This window comes from Patagioenas fasciata, chromosome 35 (assembly GCF_037038585.1).
Source record: "Patagioenas fasciata isolate bPatFas1 chromosome 35, bPatFas1.hap1, whole genome shotgun sequence".
Classification (NCBI taxonomy): domain Eukaryota; kingdom Metazoa; phylum Chordata; class Aves; order Columbiformes; family Columbidae; genus Patagioenas; species Patagioenas fasciata.
In genome coordinates this window covers 494,842-514,843 of record NC_092554.1, presented here as the reverse complement: position 1 = coordinate 514,843, position 20,002 = coordinate 494,842, and the positions used below count along the sequence as shown (strand labels likewise).

The 20,002-nt window shown below is 57.1% G+C and overlaps 1 protein-coding gene and 1 long non-coding RNA gene across 3 annotated transcripts in view; one reads left to right on the top strand and one right to left on the bottom strand.

The window, feature by feature from the left end:
* The window catches only part of LOC139826133 (uncharacterized), a 60,310-nt gene extending 56,128 nt beyond the window's left edge, over positions 1-4,182 (bottom strand). For both annotated transcript variants that reach the window (XR_011736169.1, XR_011736168.1), the window contains exon 1: positions 4,037-4,182. This is a non-coding gene — a long non-coding RNA (uncharacterized lncRNA). The remainder of the gene's footprint in view (positions 1-4,036) is intronic.
* A 5,755-nt stretch (positions 4,183-9,937) lies between these two features.
* LOC139826099 (dynein beta chain, ciliary-like) lies at positions 9,938-20,002 on the top strand. The gene is made up of 4 exons (XM_071801045.1): positions 9,938-9,953; positions 14,625-14,815; positions 18,939-19,135; positions 19,789-20,002. The coding sequence occupies exons 1-4, from the start codon at positions 9,938-9,940 to the stop codon at positions 20,000-20,002; spliced, it is 618 nt and encodes a 205-aa protein (XP_071657146.1).

Genomic DNA, 20,002 nt, shown 5'->3' with positions numbered 1-20,002 from the left:
CTGGGGACAATGTGGGGTCCTGGGATGTCACAATGGGTCCCAGTGACAAAGGGGCCCCCTGAATGTCACAATGGGTCCTGGGGACAACGGGGGGTCCTGCGACGTCACAATGGGCCCCAGTGACAACGGGGGTCCCCAGGATGTGACAATGGGCCCTGGGGACAAAGAGGGGTCCACTGAATGTCACAATGGGCCCTGGGGACAAGGTGGTGCAGTGGATGTCACAATGGGCCCTGGGGACAATGGGGGGTCCTGGAATGTCACAATGGGCCTTGGGGACAATGGGGGTCCCCAGGATGTCACAATGGGCCCTGGGGACAATGGGGTTGCCCAGGATGTCACAATGGGCATTGGGGACAATGGGAGTCCCCAAGGTGTCAGAACGAGCCCTGGGGACAAAGTGGAATCCTGGAATGTCACAATGGCCCCCAGTGACAAAGGGGTTCCCCATGGTGTCACAATGGGCCCTGGGGACAAAAGGGGTCCCCAGGATTTCACAATAGCACTGGGGACAAAGGGGGGTCATGGGATGTCACAATGGGCCCTGGGGACAAGGGAGATTCCCATGGTGTCACAATAAGCCCTGGGGACAAAGTAGGGTCCTGGGATGTCACAATGGGCTCTGGGGACAAGGAGGGTCCCCCAGGATGTCACAATGGGCCCTGGGGACAAAGGGGGTCCTGGGATGTCACAATGTGCCCCAGTCACAAAGAGGGTCCTCACGGTGCCACAATGGGCCCTGGGGACAAAGGGGGTCCCCTGGATGTCACAATGGGCTCTGGGAACAAGGAGGGTCCCCAGGATGTCACAATGGGCCCTGGGGACAAAGGGGGTCCCCACGGTATCAGAACGGGCCCTGGGGACAAAGGGGGGTCCCCTGAATGTCACAATGGGCCCTGGGGACAGTGGGGGGTCCTGGGACGTCACAATGGGCCCTGGGGACAAGGGGGGGTCCCCAGGATGTCACAATGGGCCCTGGGGACAAAGGGGGGTCCCCAGGATGTCACAATGGGCCCTGGGGACAATGTGGGGTCCCCTGAATGTCACAATGGGCCCTGGGGACAAGGAGGTGCCGAGGATGTCACAATGGGCCCTGGGGACAAAGGGGGGTCCCCAGGATGTCACAATGGGCCCTGAAGACAATGTGGGGTCCCATGAATGTCAAAATGGGCCCTGGGGACAAGGAGGGATTCCCAGGATGTCACAATGGGCCCTGCGGACAAGGGTGGTACCCACGGTGTCACAATGGGCACTGGGCACAAGGGGGGGTCCCTATAGTGTCACAATGGGTCCTGGGGACAAGTGGGGTCCCCAGGATGTCACAATGGGCCCTGGGGACAATGTGGGGTCCTGGGATGTCACAATGGGCCCCAGTGACAAACGGGGGCCCCTGAATGTCACAATGGGCCCTGGGGACAATGGGGGGTCCTGGGACGTCACAATGGGCCCTGAGGACAATGGTGGGTCCCCTGAATATCACAATGGGCCCTGGGGACAACGGGGGGTCCGCAGGATGTCACAATGGGCACTGGGGACAAAGGGTGGGTCCCCATGGTGTCACAATGGGCCCAAGTGACAAGGAGGTTCCCACGGTGCCACGATGGGTCCTGGGGACAAGGGCGTCCCCCAGATGTCACAATGGGCCCTGGGGACAATGGGGTTGCCCAGGATGTCACAATGGGCCCTGGGGACAATGGGAGTCCCCAAGGTGTCAGAACGAGCCCTGGGGACAAAGTGGAATCCTGGAATGTCACAATGGCCCCCAGTGACAAAGGGGTTCCCCATGGTGCCACAATGGGCCCTGGGGACAAAAGGGGTCCCCAGGATTTCACAATAGCACTGGGGACAAAGGGGGGTCATGGGATGTCACAATGGGCCCTGGGGACAAGGGAGATCCCCATGGTGTCACAATAAGCCCTGGGGACAAAGTGGGGTCCTGGGATGTCACAATGGGCCCCAGTGACAAAGGGGGTCCCCATGGTGCCACAATGGGCCCTGGGGACAAATGGGGTCCGCAGGATGTCACAATGAACCCTGGGGACAAAGGGTTTTCCTGGGACATTTCAATGGGCCCTGGGGACAAAGGGGGGACCCCAGGATGTCACAATGGACCCTGGAAACAAAGGGGGGTCCTGGGATGTCACAATGGGCCCTGGGGACAATGGGGGGTCCTGGGATGTCACAATGGGCCCTGGGGACAAAGGGGGTCCCCAGGATGTCACGATGGGCACTGGGGAAAAGGGGGGTCCCCATGGTGTCACAATGGGCCCTGGGGACAAAGGGGTCCCCCAGATATCGCAATGGGCCCTGGGGACAAGAAGGGATCCCCAGGATGTCACAATGGGCCCTGGGGACAAGGGGGTGCAGTGGATGTCACAATGGGCCTTGGGGACAATGGGGGGTCCTGGAATGTCACAATGGGCCTTGGGGACAATGGGGTTGCCCAGGATGTCACAATGGGCCCTGGGGACAATGGGGTTGCCCAGGATGTCACAATGGGCCCTGGGGACAATGGGAGTCCCCAAGGTGTCAGAACGAGCCCTGGGGACAAAGTGGAATCCTGGAATGTCACAATGGCCCCCAGTGACAAAGGGGTTCCCCATGGTGTCACAATGGGCCCTGGGGACAAAAGGGGTCCCCAGGATTTCACAATAGCACTGGGGACAAAGGGGGGTCATGGGATGTCACAATGGGCCCTGGGGACAAGGGAGATCCCCATGGTGTCAGAATAAGCCCTGGGGACAAAGTGGGGTCCTGGGATGTCACAATGGGCTCTGGGGACAAGGAGGGTCCCCAGGATGTCACAATGGGCCCTGGGGACAAAGGGGGGTCCTGGGATGTCACAATGGGGCCCAGTGACAAAGAGGGTCCTCATGGTGCCACAATGGGCCCTCGGGACAAAGGGGGTCCCCTGGATGTCACAATGGGCTCTGGGGACAAGGAGGGTCCCCAGGATGTCACAATGGGCCCTGTGGACAAAGAGCGTCCCCAGCATGTCACAATGGGCCCTGGGGACAAAGGGGGTCCCCACGGTATCAGAATGGGCCCTGGGGACAAAGGGGGGTCCCCTGAATGTTACAATGGGCCCTGGGGACAGTGGGGGGTCCTGGGACATCACAATGGGCCCTGGAGACAAAGAGCGTCCCCAGCATGTCACAATGGGCCCTGGGGACAAAGAGGGGTCCCCTGAATGTCACAATGGGCCCTGGGGACAAGGGGGTGCAGTGGATGTCACAATGGGCCCTGGGGACAATGGGGGGTGTCCAGGATGTGAGAATGAGTCCTGAGGACAAGGGGAGGTCCCCATGGTGTCACAATGGGTCCCCAGTGACAAGGAGGGGTCCCCATGGTGTCACAATAGGCCCTGGGGACAAAGTGGGGTCCAAGAATGCCACAATGGGCCCTGGGGACAAAAGGGGTTGCCATGGTGCCACAATGGGCCCTGGGGTCAAAGGGGGTCCCCATGGTGCTACAATGGCCCTGGGGACAAAGGGGGGTCCTGGGATGTCACAATGGGCCCTGGGGACAAAGGGGGTGTCCCCATGGTGCCACAACGGGCCCTGGGAGCAAGGGGGTGGCCAGGATGTCACAATGGGTCCTGGGGAAAATGGGGGGTGCCCAGGATGTCACAATGGACCCTGAGGACAAGCGGGGGTCTCCATGGTGTCACAATGGGCCCCAGTGACAAAGGGGCCCCCTGAATGTCACAATAGGTCCTGGGGACAATGGGGGGTCCTGGGACGTCACAATGGGCCCTGGGGACAATGAGGGATCCCCAGGATGTCACAATGGGCCCTGGGGACAAAGAGGGGTCCCCTGAATGTCAGAATGGGCCCTGGGGACAAGGGGGTGCAGAGGATGTCACAATGGGCCCTGGGGACAATGGCCCTGGGGAACGGCTCCTCCTCTGCATTCATTAACAATTAACACCCTCAGCAGCGCTAATTAACACCCCCCCCACCCCCCCATATCCCCGCTGCCCCCTAATTACCCCCTAATTCGCGCTAATCACCCCTAATTCCCCCTCATTACTCACCCAGCAGCCCCTCGATGTCCGCAGCCGCCATCTTGCCCCGCCGGGAGGGCCACAAACCACCTCAAAATTGACCCAAAATAGCGCTTTTTCAACCCAAAACCCTCCCGCTGAGGCTCCCCGAGCTGTGTCCCCAAAGCCCCCGCTGTTGTCACCTCGGCAAAAGCGCGAAAAAAGCGGCCCCGGGGGTCCCCGCGCTTCGTTTCGCGCTCTGAGGGAAACCGCGGGAAAACGAGCGGAGACGGAAAGAGCCGAGCGGAGCCGAATGGGCCCGAGCGGAGCCGAGCGGCGCCCGAGCGGAGCCGAGCGGCGCCCGAGCGGAGCCGAACGGCGCCCGAGTCCCGGCCGGGGCCGAACGCACCCGAAGGGACCCGAAGTCTTCCCGAAGGGGTCCGAGTGGAGCCGAACGCACCCGAAGGGACCCGAACCCACCCGAGTGGACCCGAACCCACCCGAAGGGGCCCGAACCCACCCGAAGGAGCCCGAACCCACCCGAGTGGACCCGCACCCACCCGAAGGGGCCCGAAGTCTCCCCGAAGGGACCCGAACCCACCCGAAAGTGCCCCAAAAGGCGCCAAACTCCCAAATCCCCCCCTTTTTACCCCAAAACCCGTGTTCCGCTCCCCCCCCGGCCCCTCCTCTTCCTCCCCCCCCCCCACTTTCTCCCCCTTTTTCCGCCTCCCGATCTTTTCCCGCCGCGGCGGCGGCTGCGAGCGAGGCCACGCCCCCTTCCTCAGGCGGCGGCCAATGGGAAGGGGGGGGGGTGCGTGGCCACGCCCACTGTGCGTGGCGTGCGCAGAGGCGGCTCCGAGAGGAGCCGAAGATACACGAAGGGAGCCGAAGGGACCCGAGGGGACCCGAACGCACCCGAAGGGACCCAAACGCACCCGAAGGGACCCGAGTGGGGCCCGAACGCACCCGAGGGGACCCGAAGGCACCCGAAGGGACCCGAACGCACCCGAAGGGACCCGAGTGGGACCCGAACGCACCCGAAGGGACCCGAGGGGACCCGAACACACCCGAAGGGACCCGAAGGGACCCGAGTGGGGCCCGAACTCACCCGAAGGGACCCGAGGGGACCCGAACGCACTTAGGGGGCTCCATGAGTCACTTATGGGTCACTATGCGGCACTCCTGGGTCCCTAAGGGGGAAATTATGGGGGTCTATGGGGAGTTCAGGAGGGACCCAGGAGTACCCCAAGGGACCCAGGAGTACCCCAAAGGACCCAGGAGTTCAGGAGGGACCCAGGAGTGCCCCAAAGGACCCAGGAGTGCCCCAAAGGACCCAGGAGTACCCAAATGTGTTGTGTTTTGTTTTTTCTCTCTTGTTTATATCCTCTTTTACCTGAAATGGGACAATGGGGGCAATGGGGGGCAATGGGAGTCAATGGGGGCAATGGGGATCAATGGGGGGCAATGGGGGCAATGGGGATCAATGGGGGGCAATGGGGATCAATGAGGATCAATGGGGGGCAATGGGGGGCAATGGGGATCAATGAGTCAACGGGGTCAATGGGGGTCAATGGGAGTCAATGGGTCAATGGGGTCAATGGGGTCAATGGGTCAATGGGGTCAATGGGGGTCAATGGGGTCAATGGGAGTCAATGGGGTCAATGGGTCAATGGGATCAATGGGGGTCAATGGGGTCAATGGGGATCAATGGGGTCAATGGGGGTCAATGGGAGTCAGCGGGGTCAATGGGGTCAATGGGATCAATGGGGGTCAATGGGGCAATGGGGTCAATGGGGTCAATGGGTCAATGGGGATCAATGGGTCAATGGGAGTCAATGGGGTCAATGGGGGTCAATGGGGTCAATGGGGATCAATGGGTCAATGGGGTCAATGGGTCAATGGGAGTCAATGGGGTCAATGGGTCAATGGGATCAATGGGGGTCAATGGGGTCAATGGGGATCAATGGGTCAATGGGGGTCAATGGGGCAATGGGGTCAATGGGGTCAATGGGGCAATGGGAGTCAATGGGGTCAATGGGGATCAATGGGTCAATGGGAGTCAATGGGGTCAATGGGGGTCAATGGGGTCAATGGGGATCAATGGGTCAATGGGGTCAATGGGTCAATGGGAGTCAATGGGGTCAATGGGTCAATGGGATCAATGGGATCAATGGGGGTCAATGGGGTCAATGGGTGTCAATGGGGGTCAATGGGGTCAATGGGGATCAATGGGGATCAATGGGGGGCAATGGGGGGCAATGGGGATCAATGAGTCAACGGGGTCAATGGGGGTCAATGGGAGTCAATGGGTCAATGGGATCAATGGGGGTCAATGGGGTCAATGGGAGTCAATGGGAGTCAATGGGAGTCAAAGGGGTCAATGGGTCAATGGGATCAATGGGGATCAATGGGTCAATGGGGGTCAATGGGAGTCAGCGGGGTCACAGTATCACAGTATCACAGTATGTTTGGGATTGGAAGGGACCTCAAAAGATCATCTAGTCCAATCCCCCTGCTGGAGCAGGAACGCCTAGGTGAGGTCGCACAGGAATGTGTCCACGCGGGCTTTGAATGTCTCCAGGGAAGGAGACTCCACAACCTCCCTGGGCAGCCTGTTCCAGTGCTCTGTTACCCTCACTGAGAAGAAGTTCTTTCTCAAATTTAAGTGGAACCTCTTGTGTTCCAGCTTGATCCCATTGCCCCTTGTCCTATCATTGTTTGCCACTGAGAAGAGCCTGACTCCATCCTCCTGGCACTCACCCTTTATATATTTACAAACATTAATAAGGTCACCCCTCAGTCTCCTCTTCTCCAAACTAAAGAGCCCCAGCTCCCTCAGCCTTTCTTCATAAGGGAGATGCTCCACTCCCTTCATCATCTTTGTTGCCCTACGCTGGACCCTCTCCAGCAGTTCCCTGTCCTTCTTGAACTGAGGGGCCCAGAACTGGACACAATATTCCAGATGGGGTCTCACCAGGGCGGAGTAGAGGGGAAGGAGGACCTCTCTCGATCTACTGACCACCCCCCTTGTAATACACCCAAGGATGCCATTGGCCTTCCTGGCCACAAGGGCACAGTGCTGGCTCATGGTCATCCTGTTGTCCACCAGGACCCCCAGGTCCCTTTCCCCTACACTGCTCTCTAATAGGTCATGCCCCAACCTATACTGGAACTTGGGGTTGTTCCTGCCCAGATGCAGGACTCTACACTTTCCCTTGTTAAATTCCATCAGGTTATCCCCCGCCCAACTCTCCAGCCTGTCCAGGTCCCGCTGGATGGCAGCACAGCTTCCAGTGTCAGCCACTCCTCCCAGCTTAGTGTCATCAGCAAACTTGCCGATAGTACACTCAATTCCCTCGACTAAATCATTAATGAATATATTGAATAATATTGGCCCCAGTACTGACCCCTGAGGCACTCCACTAGATACTGGCCTCCAACTGGACTCCGCACCATTGACCACCACTCTCTGGCTTCTCTCTTTAAGCCAGTTTGCAACCCACCTCACTACTCTATTGTCCAGACCACACCTCCTCAATTTAGCTGTGAGGATGCTGTGCAGACTGTGTCAAAGGCTTTACTGAAGTCAAGGTAGACCACATCCACCGCTCTGCCATCATCCATCCACCTTGTCACATTCTCATAAAAGGCTATGAGGTTGGTCAAGCATGACTTACCCTTGGTAAAGCCGTGCTGACTGCCCCTAATGACCCTCTTATCCCTGATGTGCCTTGAGATGACACCAAGGATAAGCTGTTCCATTACTTTCCCAGGGACAGAGGTGAGGCTGACCGCTCTATAATTACCCGGGTCCTCCTTCTTGCCCTTTTTGAAGCCTGCAGTGACATTTGCTTTCCTCCAATCCTCGGGCACCTCTCCCGTTTCCCGAGACTTGGCAAAAATGATGGAGAGCGGTCCAGCAATGACTTCAGCCAGCTCCCTCAGCACCCGCGGATGCATCCCATCTGGACCCATGGATTTATGGACGTCCAGACTACTTAATTGTTCCCTAACCCAGTCCTCATCGACTAAAGCAAACTCCTCCATTAACCTGGCTTCATCCGGGGTCTCAGGGGTACAGGGTTCCCCAGGACAGCCTCCAGCGGAGTAGACAGAGACAAAGAAGGCATTCAGCAATTCTGCCTTCTCTGTGTCTTCTGCCACCAGGGCACCCACCTCATTCATCAGTGGGCCTACATTGCCTCTGGTATTAGTTTTATCTGCTATGTATTTGAAAAAGTTCTTCTTGCTGTCCTTGACCCCTCTCGCCAGCTGTAATTCTAAGGAGGCCTTGGCTACCCTAGCTGCCTTCCTGCATCCTCTAACAGCAGCCTTATATTCCTCCCAAGTGGCCAGCCCCTGCTTCCATGACCTGTAAACTCTCCTCTTCTGCTTGAGCATACCCAACAGATCCCTACTGAACCACGCAGGCCTTCTGGCTCCCTTCCTCGACTTCCTGCGTGTGGGGATGCTCTGATCCTGAGCATGGAAGAAGCAATCTCTGAATGCAATCCAGCTCTCTTGGGCCCCTTTTCCTTCAAGCAGTCTTGCCCATGGGATTTCCCCCAGCAATTGCTTGAAAAGGCCGAAATTAGCCCTGCCAAAGTCCAGGGTTGCAATTCTACTTGCTGTTCTGTTCCTGCCACACGAGATGCTGAACTCCACCCTCTCGTGGTCACTGCAACCCAGGCAGCCCTCGACCTTTACTGCTTCGACCAGACCCTCTTTGTTAGTGAGGATGAGATCCAGCAGTGCACCTCTCCTGGTCGGCTCCTCCACCATCTGCATGAGGAAGTGATCATCAATGCGCTGGAGGAACCTCCTGGACTGTGGCTGGCTGGCTGAATGGTCCTTCCAGCAAACATCAGGGGAGTTAAAATCACCACAACAACCAGGGCCTGTGACTGCGAGGCCACTCTCAGCTGCGCATAGAAGGCCTCATCAACCTCCTCAGCCTGATCTGGTGGCCTGTAATAGACACCTACAACAGTATCACCCCTGCCAGCCTGTCCCTTGATCCTGACCCATACACTCTCAACTCGTTCCTCGTCCGCTCCTGGGCAGAATTTACTACATTGCAGTTGCTCTCTCACATAGAGAGCAGCTCCACCACCACTCCTGGCTGACCTGTGTTTCCTGCTGGCAGAATGTCTCACAGCCCCACTGAGGAGGGCAGGGGGTGGGAGATGGGAGCGCGTTTCAGTTTCCAGATCCCAGCACAGAGCCCAAACCATCCTGCCCTTGAACTCTGGCATCCAATTCTTTGAGCTGCACAGCTGGTGGGCTTCTGTGGACAATCATGTTAAAAGGCATCCTTCAAGTGTTTGTGTATTTGTCTAGGAATGTCAGTTTTTAAAGAAAAATGAAAGTTTACCAGGCTAATATTTAAATATCTGTAAAATAGCACTCTGCATCAGTGGTAGTCCCTCTGGCAATGATACCTAAATAGGTATTTGCACTATAAGGCTTCGTACCTCATCCACAAGCACACATCTAAGGGGTTCAGATGCAGGGTGGTCTGGCAAACGTCACCTTTGTGTCCCCAGGTGCACGGACACTGCTCATGTGCCTCTGCAGAGAGTGGCAGGAGCTGGATCCCCTTCTCGGGACAGACTCCTTCCAGGAGAGACACAGACACAGGGGGAACTCATCAGGTCGTTACTGCATTTCCCTCGGCATCAGTTTTGACACATTGGGTGCTGTCCTGTGACTGCCCTTTCTGCACAAATGATCATAAAGAGACAACCATTTAGTAAGACATGGCCATAAAGGGGCTGTTATGGACTAGACAGCTCACCATGATCTCTGGAGAGAGAGAGGAAATTTATAAGAAGCACCAGGAAGAACCAAGAAGCTCGAGGCCTCTTCTGAAGAGCGGGAGGCCTGAGCAGCCGTGCTTGGCCATGTGTAGGTGTGGGAGAGGGTCAGGGCCTGTCAGGGAGAAGCAGTGAGATGGCCGATGGCTTCAGTGAGCCCTTCCAGCCATGTCTGAGCCCAGAAATGGAAAGCAGTTGATGTCTGCAGGTGGAGGAGGAACAGGAGGAAGATTTTCCTGGGAATGTGGAAGGAAGAAAGGCCTCTCTTGGGCTGATCATGTATGGCAGTGACATTTCCATCCTGTGGGCATGGCTGTGTCTGGGAGGTGGGGAATGGCTGCTGCTGGGGTGTTTGTGCTCAGTCATGGCCCATGAGCTGGCCCTGCTCTGCTCCTCTCTTACACTGCCCACACTTGGATGGACCTCAGGAATCATCCATGAGCCTGGTGGATCCATGAACCTCCTGGAGTGATGGATATGGATCCAAATAGAGGATTCAAGCAAGTTTGGGACTGGGACATTGAGGTGATTGGTGACCATTGCCAGGTGTATGAAAGAAGCTGGGTGAGTTGTGAAGAACTCACAGGCATTTGCAGCTCCACAGAAAACCAGAGCCTTGCACTTAAAACAACAGCACAGAAAACCCACCCCAAAACACAAAACACTCACAGTGACCACAGGAAAAGCCTTGGAAAACATTGGAGAAAAATCTACCAGGTCCCAGGGGTCAGGGCTCAGCCATTCTGGAGATGAACAAGCATCAAGGGCTCACATGGCATCAAAGCCACCTCCACACGGCCCTCACCACCTGTAACCAGTGTCTCCAAGTCTTTCCTTCACCGGTCTCCAGGGACAGGGACCTGCACTGGTTGTTTCCTTCACAGCTGTGTCAGTGATGGCCCTTCGTGGGGTCCCAAACACCCTCAGAAACCTGGGGTTTGCTTTTGCCTTTCACTTCATTAGAGGTTTGTTCATTGTTTCAGTAGCTGCAGTTCAGGATCATGGCAGCAGAGGGCTCATTAACATCTGAAATGCTCTTACAAGGCAAGGCTCTGTGCATCTTTTTCCTAAAGGCTTCAAGTCTGTTGTTGATGATTAGGGAGATTTCAGAAATAGTAAAACAGAGAGCATTTCCATAATAAATAGCAATAAAGCTAAATTTCTTCTATTTCCTTCCATGCTCAGTTTTCATTTTCTGTAATGGTGTCTGAGTATCTGAGTTGCCTCAGGTCACCCTGACTTGAGCCCCATCCATTGCTGGGTTTTCTCCAGACTCCTGAGTTTAGGAATGAACTCCCAGGAGACCTTGCTGGTGAAGATGGGGGCAAAGAAGCCATGAAGAACCTCAGTCCTGTCTGATTGTACTCTTACAAAGTTCAGCAGGAGGCCCACGTCTCTTATTTTAAGGAAACTGTGTAAGCTCGTCTTGCTGCCTTCATTCTCCCCTGCAGCTATGAAGTTCAGATCAGCTTTGGCATCATCTTTACATCGATGGACAAGGTTTCTGAATTCCTCCTCTGCAGCTTCCCCTGCTTCCACCTCCTGTGTGCTGCCTTTTTGCCCTGGAGCTCCATCAGTTCAGATGAGCAGCCTCACGAGATAAATGCTTCTTTTCATGGGTTCTCAAAGAAATCATTCTTGTGCTTGGAGCAGCCTGTCCTGTAAGGCTGCTCTGGTTTCCTGAGCTTCTTCACCTTTCAGGCCTGCTTCCACGTAACCACCTCATCTGCCATCCCCCAGTACGTCAAAGTCTTCTCTGGAGCCCACCAGCCTGTGCTCTGCTGCTGGCCTTCACCCTCCCCTCTGGTGCCTGGGACCCCACTGTGTCCTGGTCACAACAGCCAAGGTGGACACTGACGTTCACATCCCTCACCAGCTCTTCCTTCTTGATCAGGAATAGATCCAGGTGAACATCACCCCTACTGGCCCACCAGGCAGACATGTTAAGAAGTCGGCCCAAGATCACCTCCTGGCCAGTGAGTGTCAGGGTCATTACAGTTCTCCATAGGAACCTGCTCATTGACTGGAGACATCCTAAGGTTGCTGACAGAAGATGTTTTCCATTTCTTCTCCACGGTCAAGTAATTTGTAACATCCAACTGGATGTACATGGCTAAGTCTTGGAACTGGGAGTGAGAGTGGCTGGGCACCTCACCTCACTGACTCCTGAGTCACCCATGTCAGGAAGACGTTGTCAATGAGCTCCAAAACCCTCCTTGTCCCCAGCCAGGAACCTGGGAGGTGTGGGACCATAGTCCTGCCCTTGGCCTTGCACAGCCCCACATCACACTGTCCAGGAAGGGCCCTGGGCAACGTGGGAGGGACAGGATCTGCCTTCCCAGGGCTGGGGGTCAGGGCTTGACCTTTGGTTAATGAAACACATCCAGGTTTACTCAGCATCAGAGCCACCTTTCACTTCATTACCCTTTGTTCTGCTTCAAGTTTTCTGTCCCAGCTGCCCTGGGGATGGTTTCTCAGCTGTGTCCCTCAGTGGGATTCTTTAACATTACAGGAAACTTTGAAGTTTAGATCTGAGTTTGACTTCTTCAACTTGCCCTCAGGGTCTGAGGTCCATGGACTCAGCACCAAAGCCACCAGAGGGGTCATTAAAGTGCCTTGGGCTGCTCCTGTGCTGCTGAGCTGGGCTGGGCTCCTGGGACAGAGGGAGCTCCTGGCAAGCGGCAGCGCTGCAGAGAGACAGCTCTGCCCAGGAGCAGCTCCTCTGCACACGCAGCAGGGCTGAGGGCTCTGCCTGGGGATCTCAGGGAGACGAGCAAGGCAGAGAGAGATTAAAGGTGGTCAGGACTGGGAGGATGACTGAGAGCTCACTGGAGGAGAAACCTTTGCAGCCCTTGCCATGGTAAGTCTCTGGGTGCAGGGCAATGCAGCTGTAGCTCCTGGAGGCATCTCCTAAAACTGGTACAGGCACAGCTGGTGGGATCTGTAAGGTGGGGGATCTTGCACCTCAATTTTGAACAGCTGTGAAGCCGGGTGAGCCCCCAGGGGTGCCCAGGGCTGTCCTGCAGAGCAGGGTCCCTGCACCCCAGGGCTGTGCCGGGACAGGGACTCTGCCGCCTGCCAGGGTCAGCGCTCAGCCTGCCCGGGGAGATCCCATGGCAGCAGCTGTGGGGGGAAGGAGCGACCCCCGGCAGGGCAGGCAGGGACCTTGTGGGGTTGGAGGGTGCTGTGTGGGTCAAGGCTGCTCAGAGCTCCAGATCAACCCCACAGACATGGCAGAGGGTCCTTCTGAACAAGGACATCAAGACAGCAACAGCTGCAAGGGAAGGAGTCTGTGCTTTCAGTTTTCCACTCTTGGTTGTCTGGGTGTGCAGTGGGAGATGGGGATTTATTTCTCTCTTTGGAGAAGACACTGAGACCCCAGTTCTCGTTAGGACTTGTCTGAGCTGCTCCTGAGCCCCTGCACACACAGAGCTGCCCCTGGGCAGTGCCAGGAGGTGTGAGCAGGGCAGAGCTGAGCACACAGCGGGTGGGACGGGGTCTGTGACACGGACAGGGAGCAGACCCAGGGACAGAGACACAGCTGCAGGAGCACAGACATGGGCAGGAAGAGTTAACTGCTACCAGAAATGCTGGAGATGGGATTTAGGAACCTCTCTCACATCCCCTGCAGTGCAGACACATTTCCCAGTGCAACCCCTGGTCTCCTCTCCTCTCCATCAGAGCCTCTGCCCCGAAGCCATGGGGTCCAGGTCCTGAGTCTCCACCTCAGCAGCTGGACCTCCAGGGGAAGGGTTCCTGGAACGTGAAACACAAAAAAGGTGCTAAAAGTACTTGCTCTACAGTGTCATTTCATGTGTGGCAGCAGCACAGTCGGGTAAGGAGAAGGTTCCACAGCCTGCCCGTCTGCCTTTCTGTCCTTGCTTTATTTCTCAGAAGCACTGCAGTGTCCTTCCCTGTTTCTCCACCTGTTCCTGGAGCTCTTGCTCTCTGGGGTTGGGGTGGGACATGCAGCTGAAATATTCCCATGGTATGCATGGTCTTAGGAGCAAAGCACCGTGACTCAGCCTAAGCAGATCTGCCGCTTATTCTTTTGTACTGCCAGCAGATTGTGGAAGTAGAGTATAAAACCCATCCTTATGGAGAGATCTGTGCATTTTAGGCTTAGTCTAAGTAAGCGGGACCGGCGGGCAAGGACTGAACCGGACCGGACCGCACCGGACCAGCGGGAAAGGACTGAACTGAACCGGACTGCACCGGACTGGCGGGAAAGGCCTGAACTGAACCGAACCGAACCGAACCGGACCGGACCGCTGCGGGACAGTGTACGCGACTCTACGAGTCGAGCTTTTCGACCCTCGCGATCCGTGCACACGCTCGGCGAGTCCGTGTCTGGAGTTTCGGGGCTCGCGCGTGGCGTGGGGATGCGGGTTTCGTGGCGGTGGTTTTTTTTTTTTTTGGTGGGGGTTTATTTCGGCGGGGGCGGCGGGGTCGTGGTGGTGTCGTCGTGCCCCCCACCCGCACCTGCCGCCGCCGCCGCCGTATAATTTCACTTCGTGTTCCGGCTCAGACTGCACGGCGAGCACAAACACCCCCCCCCCCGCCCGCACCCCAAAGCGCGGTCTCTCCCGCCCTCGCCTTGCCCCCCGCCCCCTCCGGCCCACCCGCGGGAAGGGCCGGAGGGGGTCGGCAACTGCGCGCGCCGCGCATGCGCGCTCTCCCCGCCGCCCGGCAACCGGCCCCCTGCCCCCCGCCAGGTGCCCAACGGTCAGTCGCTCGGAGTCAAGCCCGTCGGGCGGGCGGTCGCGGGGAGGCCAGCGCGGGAGCGTCTTGCCGATCGGCCGAGGAACCCCGCGCGCGGGTAGGCAGGGAGGCAGGCGGGCCGGGACGGGGGGACGGGGACGGGGACGCGGTGTCTCTGTGCCTCCCCGGGGGGAGGCAAAGCCGCTGGCGGGGTCGGTTTCTTCTTCAGCCCGCGGCCGGGGCGGGCAGCGGGCCGAGGGACCGAGCGAGCGAGCCACCGAGGAAGAAGCGCGGGAGGCGGCAGCACGGGCAGGTGAGGGGGTTAGGCCTCCGACAGCGGGGCTGAGAAACCGCGGGACGCCCGCGTGCCACCCCCGCCCCCGTCCACCCCCCCCCGCCGTCCACCCCCGTCCACCCCGGGCACGGAGCCGGCAGGGACGCCCCGGCTTCCCGGGGGGGAGGCGAACTCGCTGGCGGGGGGTGGGGAGGACTTGGACTACTGAATGTATTAACTGAACAAAGCACGGGGTCGTACGTGGCACAAACAGTAAACCCAGAAATGCACATACTATCATGAAGCCTATTTTCTTCCACCAGGCTCCCCCAAATAAGTTACCCCACCAATGGCTAGTAAGTATAGAATTCCACTTCTGTACTGGTACATGTGCAACGCGTTTTATCTCCTCTGCTATTTTCATTATGGCTTCCCCATCGTTATCTCTTTCCAAACAACACTCCGAAGTATTCAGTTTCCCACAGACGCCCCCCTCTCTTCAGCTAAAAGACAATCTCACGCTCCCTGATTTTGGTACACTGCAGCTCTGGTCTGAGACAATTGTCTCGCTATGAGATTCGGTGCCTCAGCCGTCTGGTTGCTTATTATTTCAACCACTGCTTGCAACCGAATAATTTGGTTTAGCATATATATAGGGGTACGGGATCCCCAGTTTCCACCCCCCGCAGTGAATCACTCCCTGACAGCCGGGCAGGATGGGGGTCTCGGGCCCGGTCCCACTGCCCTGGGCGCTGAGCAGGCAGCAGCTGCAATAAATGGTGATGGGCAACCAAGCACTGGTGTGGTCTGAGTGGGGTTCCATGGGGCAGGATGGGAGAAAGCCCCACTGTGTTTGCTTTTTCAGGAGAAAAATAAGTGCTAAAAAGCCACTTTGGGGGTGCCCAGGTGGATCCAGTGGTATCCAGACCCCCCCCAGAGGGAGCATCCCCCAGCACCCCCAAGTCCTTCGCAGGGCTGCTCTCAGGCCCTCCATCCCCAGCTTGTGTTGATACCCGTGGTTGCCCGGGGCAGCTGCGTCTCTCAGGCGAGCTGGGTCCCGCCCCGGCCCGCCCCCGGCTCCTCGCAGTGTCCCGCCCCGGCCCGCCCCCGGCTCCTCGCAGTGTCCCTTCCCCCGGGCAACGCGGCTCTTCCCCGCAAACACCCGCCGGTGCCGGCCGGATGGAGCAGGCGGTGGAGCCGGTGCCCGGCGCCGAGCGGCTGTGCCGGTGCGCGGCGCGGGGGCTGGGGGTGCCGGCGGAGCGCTGGGAGCGCTGGGCAGGCGGGGAGGCGGCGGGGCCGCTGCTGCGGAGCTTCCTGGCGGGGCCGGCGGGGCCGGCGCTGCTGCTCTGGCGGGGCCCGGCCGGGGAGCTGGAGCTGGGGCCGCCCCCGCCGCCCCCCGCCGCCCGCCGCAAGGGGCTGTTCTTCCTGCGGGCCCCCGGCGCCGGCCCCGGGGAGCTGCTCTGCGGGGACCTGCCCGCCGATGCCCTGCGGCACTTTGCCGCCCTCGTGGAGGAGGTGAGGATGAGGGGCCACGGGGGCAGGCTCAACATGAGGAGAAATTTGTTTGCTGGGAGGTGGCAGAGCCTGGCCCAGGCTGCCCAGGGCGGGTGTGGAGTCTCCTTCTCTGAGACATTGAAACTCGCCTGGACCCACCTGTGTGATCTGCTCTGTGACCCTGCGTGAGCAGGGCTTGGACTGGGGGATCTGCAGAGATCCCTTCAACCTAACCAGGCTGGGATCCTGTGAGGCCTGGGCAGCCCCGGAGGTGCAGAGGGAGCCCTGGCACCCATGAGTACCGGGTGCCCCTCGCACATGGCAGCGGGGAAGGTGTCCCCTCCTACAGACAGGCTCCTTGGCCTCCCTCCCTTCTCTGCTGATGCACTTGTACCCTTAACTCTGCCCTTTGCAGTACCATGGACGGCTTTAGAACTCATATAAACCACCTGAATGCTGATCCACATCAGCTCTGTCTATCAGTGGGGTCCTTGTGGGACTGATGTACCCACAGGTGCTGGAGGGGACATCTGCAGGTCACCTACTCCAAACCCCTGCTCAAGCAGGGCCATCCAGAGCCAGTTGCCCAGGGCCATGTCCAGGTAGCTCTTCATTATCTCTAAGGATGGAGACTTCACAACCTCTTTGAGCAACCTGGGCCAGTGCTCGATTACTCTCATAGTGAAAAAGTGTTTTGTGATGTTCAGGAGCCTCCTGTAGCTCAGTGTCGGGTTATCTCAGGTGGGCTGATGTTTTCTTAAAGAGATCGTCAAGAGGTTCGAGTGCTTTTGCTTTGCTGTGTTATTAGCCTGAACTAGACAATGTTGTTTCGGTTTATTCCTGATGGCTCCTCACCTGGAGAAGTCTCAGGAATGAGGCTGTAATGGGAAAGCAGAGGAGCTGCTGGATTTGAGAAGCTCTGATCATGATGTTTGGTATATTAAGATGGTGACTGATAGATTGGATTCCCAAGAGCAGGCTGCCAGACTGGTTATCCTGGTTTTGTGAGAAAACACATTATTTATACGGGGAGCTTTTGTTTTGATGAGCCCCGTGGTCTTGCGAAGTCTGCCCAAACAGTGGTTTTGCATCACGGCTGGCCAATAGCATTGCAAGCACCGTCTGCTATGGGTAGATGGTGGGGTAGGAACACTTTGGCAGATCCTGTTAAATCCTGTTTTCTGGATGCCTTTGGGAGCCGGGATTGTGCGTCCCAGCTGCGTGTTTGCAGGCTTTGCTCTCCCCTGTGCAGACATGCAGTATTTCTGCAGGGAGCAGATTGTGCCTGGTTCTCATCCTATTTTCCTCTCAAGCTTCACTTGAAGGCAAAAGCAGCGGTGGTGCTGGGTCAGGCAGATGGGGTGGGTCTGCGTGAAGGTGAAAAAGGTCTTGAATTTCCTGGGGTTGGGGTCGTGTGTTCCTCTGCCCACACTTTGTCTTTATTCAGTGAGGGGTCACAGCTGGTGACCTTGTCCACTTGTTGCTTCACTCCTGCGGTGCCGAAGGGAACACACCTGCTCTGTGGGCTGGGGCTTCATCCTGAGTCCAGTTATCATTTTAACAGTCAGAAAGAAAATGAACGGCTATCATTTGCCTGGTTACAACATCACTGGCATTAGCAGTCCACATGCTTTAAGTAATAGAGACACATCTTGCTAATAATGCAGCTAAAACTGCTGAAGGTGAACTCGTCAGCACCTGCCCGTGTGTTCCCTGGGGTTGTGCTCCCCCTTCCCACGGCTCCCTGGGCACGAAGGTGGCTGGTCGGGTCTTCTTCGGGTCTACAGAGCCAGCCACAGTTCCAAAGAGTCTTCAGCATCCTGGGACAGCACCATGGAGGTGCTGAGCTGCTTTATTGCGTTTCAATTTTATGTCCATTTGCAGCTATTTTTATGCCTTTAGTCACCTCCCCCCCCTCCCCTACCCCCACCCTGAGTCCAGTAACACAAAGGGCTGTTGTTTGTCACTAGGGACAACCTGGCTTTGTTAGGCTGTTGCCACAGGCTGGTCCCAGTGCAGAGCCAGCCAGGATAGGTGACAGACACGGTGTTGCTGTCACAGCTCAAACAAGCCAAAAGCAGCTCAAATGTGGGCAAACCCCGACCAGCCCCACAACCCCATGCTGCCGGGTCAGTAAAAGTGCTGATAAAGGCAAAGCTCCTGTTTGGTGGGCTGCAGCTGGGACCTGGGGGACCCTCACCACCAGTGTATCCCAGGGGGTACCAGCAGACCTTCCCTTGCAGCACACTGAGCTCAGCCCAGCCCTGGCAGGCTCAAAGGGCAGCCTGACGGCTGTGCCCATGGGCAGGGACATGGGGACCAAGCACCGGGGACAGTTGTGAGGGCAAGGGACAGCAGCCCATGGGGCCATCTCCAGTTGCGGGCTTGAAAGGCTGGGAGAGCCTGGGGATGGGGCTGCTCACTTTGCCTACTGGCTTCCACCCTCCTTGGCTGCTTGGATTTGGGGAAGAGGGTGTTCTGCTGTATAAAGTGGGCCTGTAGAGATGCCCATTCATCATCAGCTGCCTCTATTTCACATGGGAACTGCTTGAGACAGCAATGAATATGGGTCTCCAGGCTTGGCCAAGCACAGACCTCAGAGCCTGGTGGCCCGTCCGTCTCCTGCTGCACTTTTTTCTCCATTGGTCTTCCGTGACTCCCGCTGTAGGCGATCGTGCCCATCCTAACGAACAAGAAGAACCATCAGGGCTGGCCACAAGTGGTGTCACAAGACATCGTGCGTCATGTCCACAACCTCAAAAGTACCATTTTCACAGTTGTTGGCCAAGTAGACGGCAAGACCTTGCTGCCTCTCCCAGCTGGCTCAGAGGGAATTGAGGACATTGATCTGGAAAATGAGAAATCGTGAGTACCACCCCAAAATAACAGGTTCTGGAAGGTCCAGAGAAGCAGATGCGTTTGTACATCAAGTTGTCATCGTGTCTGGGCTGCGTGCGTGCCCCTGTGGAACCCCAGGAGATGTGTGGGTGCAGTGGAATGAATCACTCCTCAGACAGGACGTGGTGCGGGTGGGATTTTGTGAGAAGTTACTGCTTCCAAGGCAGTGGGGTGACCTGTCCTCAGCTTCCCAGCCCACTTGGTGGTGTTTCTTGCTGAATTAAGTGAGTTAATGACTGCAGGGATGTAGAATATTTTGAGGGAGAATGGTATGGGGAGAGAGAATCTTGCTGGATGTGTGAGTCTCCAGGTCAGATCCTGAACCTGAATGGATCTGATGTGACAATGACTGGCTGTGCAGAGAGGTGGCGACTGGCTCTTCATTTCCACCATTCACTTTATGAACAGTGTTGTTGCCCACACTGCTGCAGACATTCAGCCGTTTTCTCCAGAGTGTAATTCCTATATTAAACCAGTGACAAAATCTTATGGGGTTTGATTGTTTTGTGGTTTTGAAATGTGAAACCCTGTAAAATCCAGCTGCCCACACGGCCATTGGAAGTAGATCCAACTGAGCAATGCACATCAACAAAGTTAATCACGTACTCTGTTTACTACAGCATGGAACGGATAGATAAATCTCTGGTGTATGCCATGGAGTCGGCCATCATAGACTGGAGCCACCAGATCCAGGAGGCACTGAAGAAAGAGTCTTCAGAGCCTCTCCTGCAAGGCAGCAATCCGAACCCGAAGGTGGAGCTGGAGTTCTGGAAGAACAGGTACCCAGAGCAGCCTGGCCAGTGCATGGTGCCCTGTGGTGCTGGTTTTGTGTAG

Coding starts and splice junctions, on each gene's coding strand:
- LOC139826099 (XM_071801045.1), top strand. Junction 14,816..18,938: donor GGAGGCGGCAGCACGGGCAG/GTGAGGGGGTTA, acceptor CTCCCGCTGTAG/GCGATCGTGCCCATCCTAAC. Junction 19,136..19,788: donor GATCTGGAAAATGAGAAATC/GTGAGTACCACC, acceptor TGTTTACTACAG/CATGGAACGGATAGATAAAT.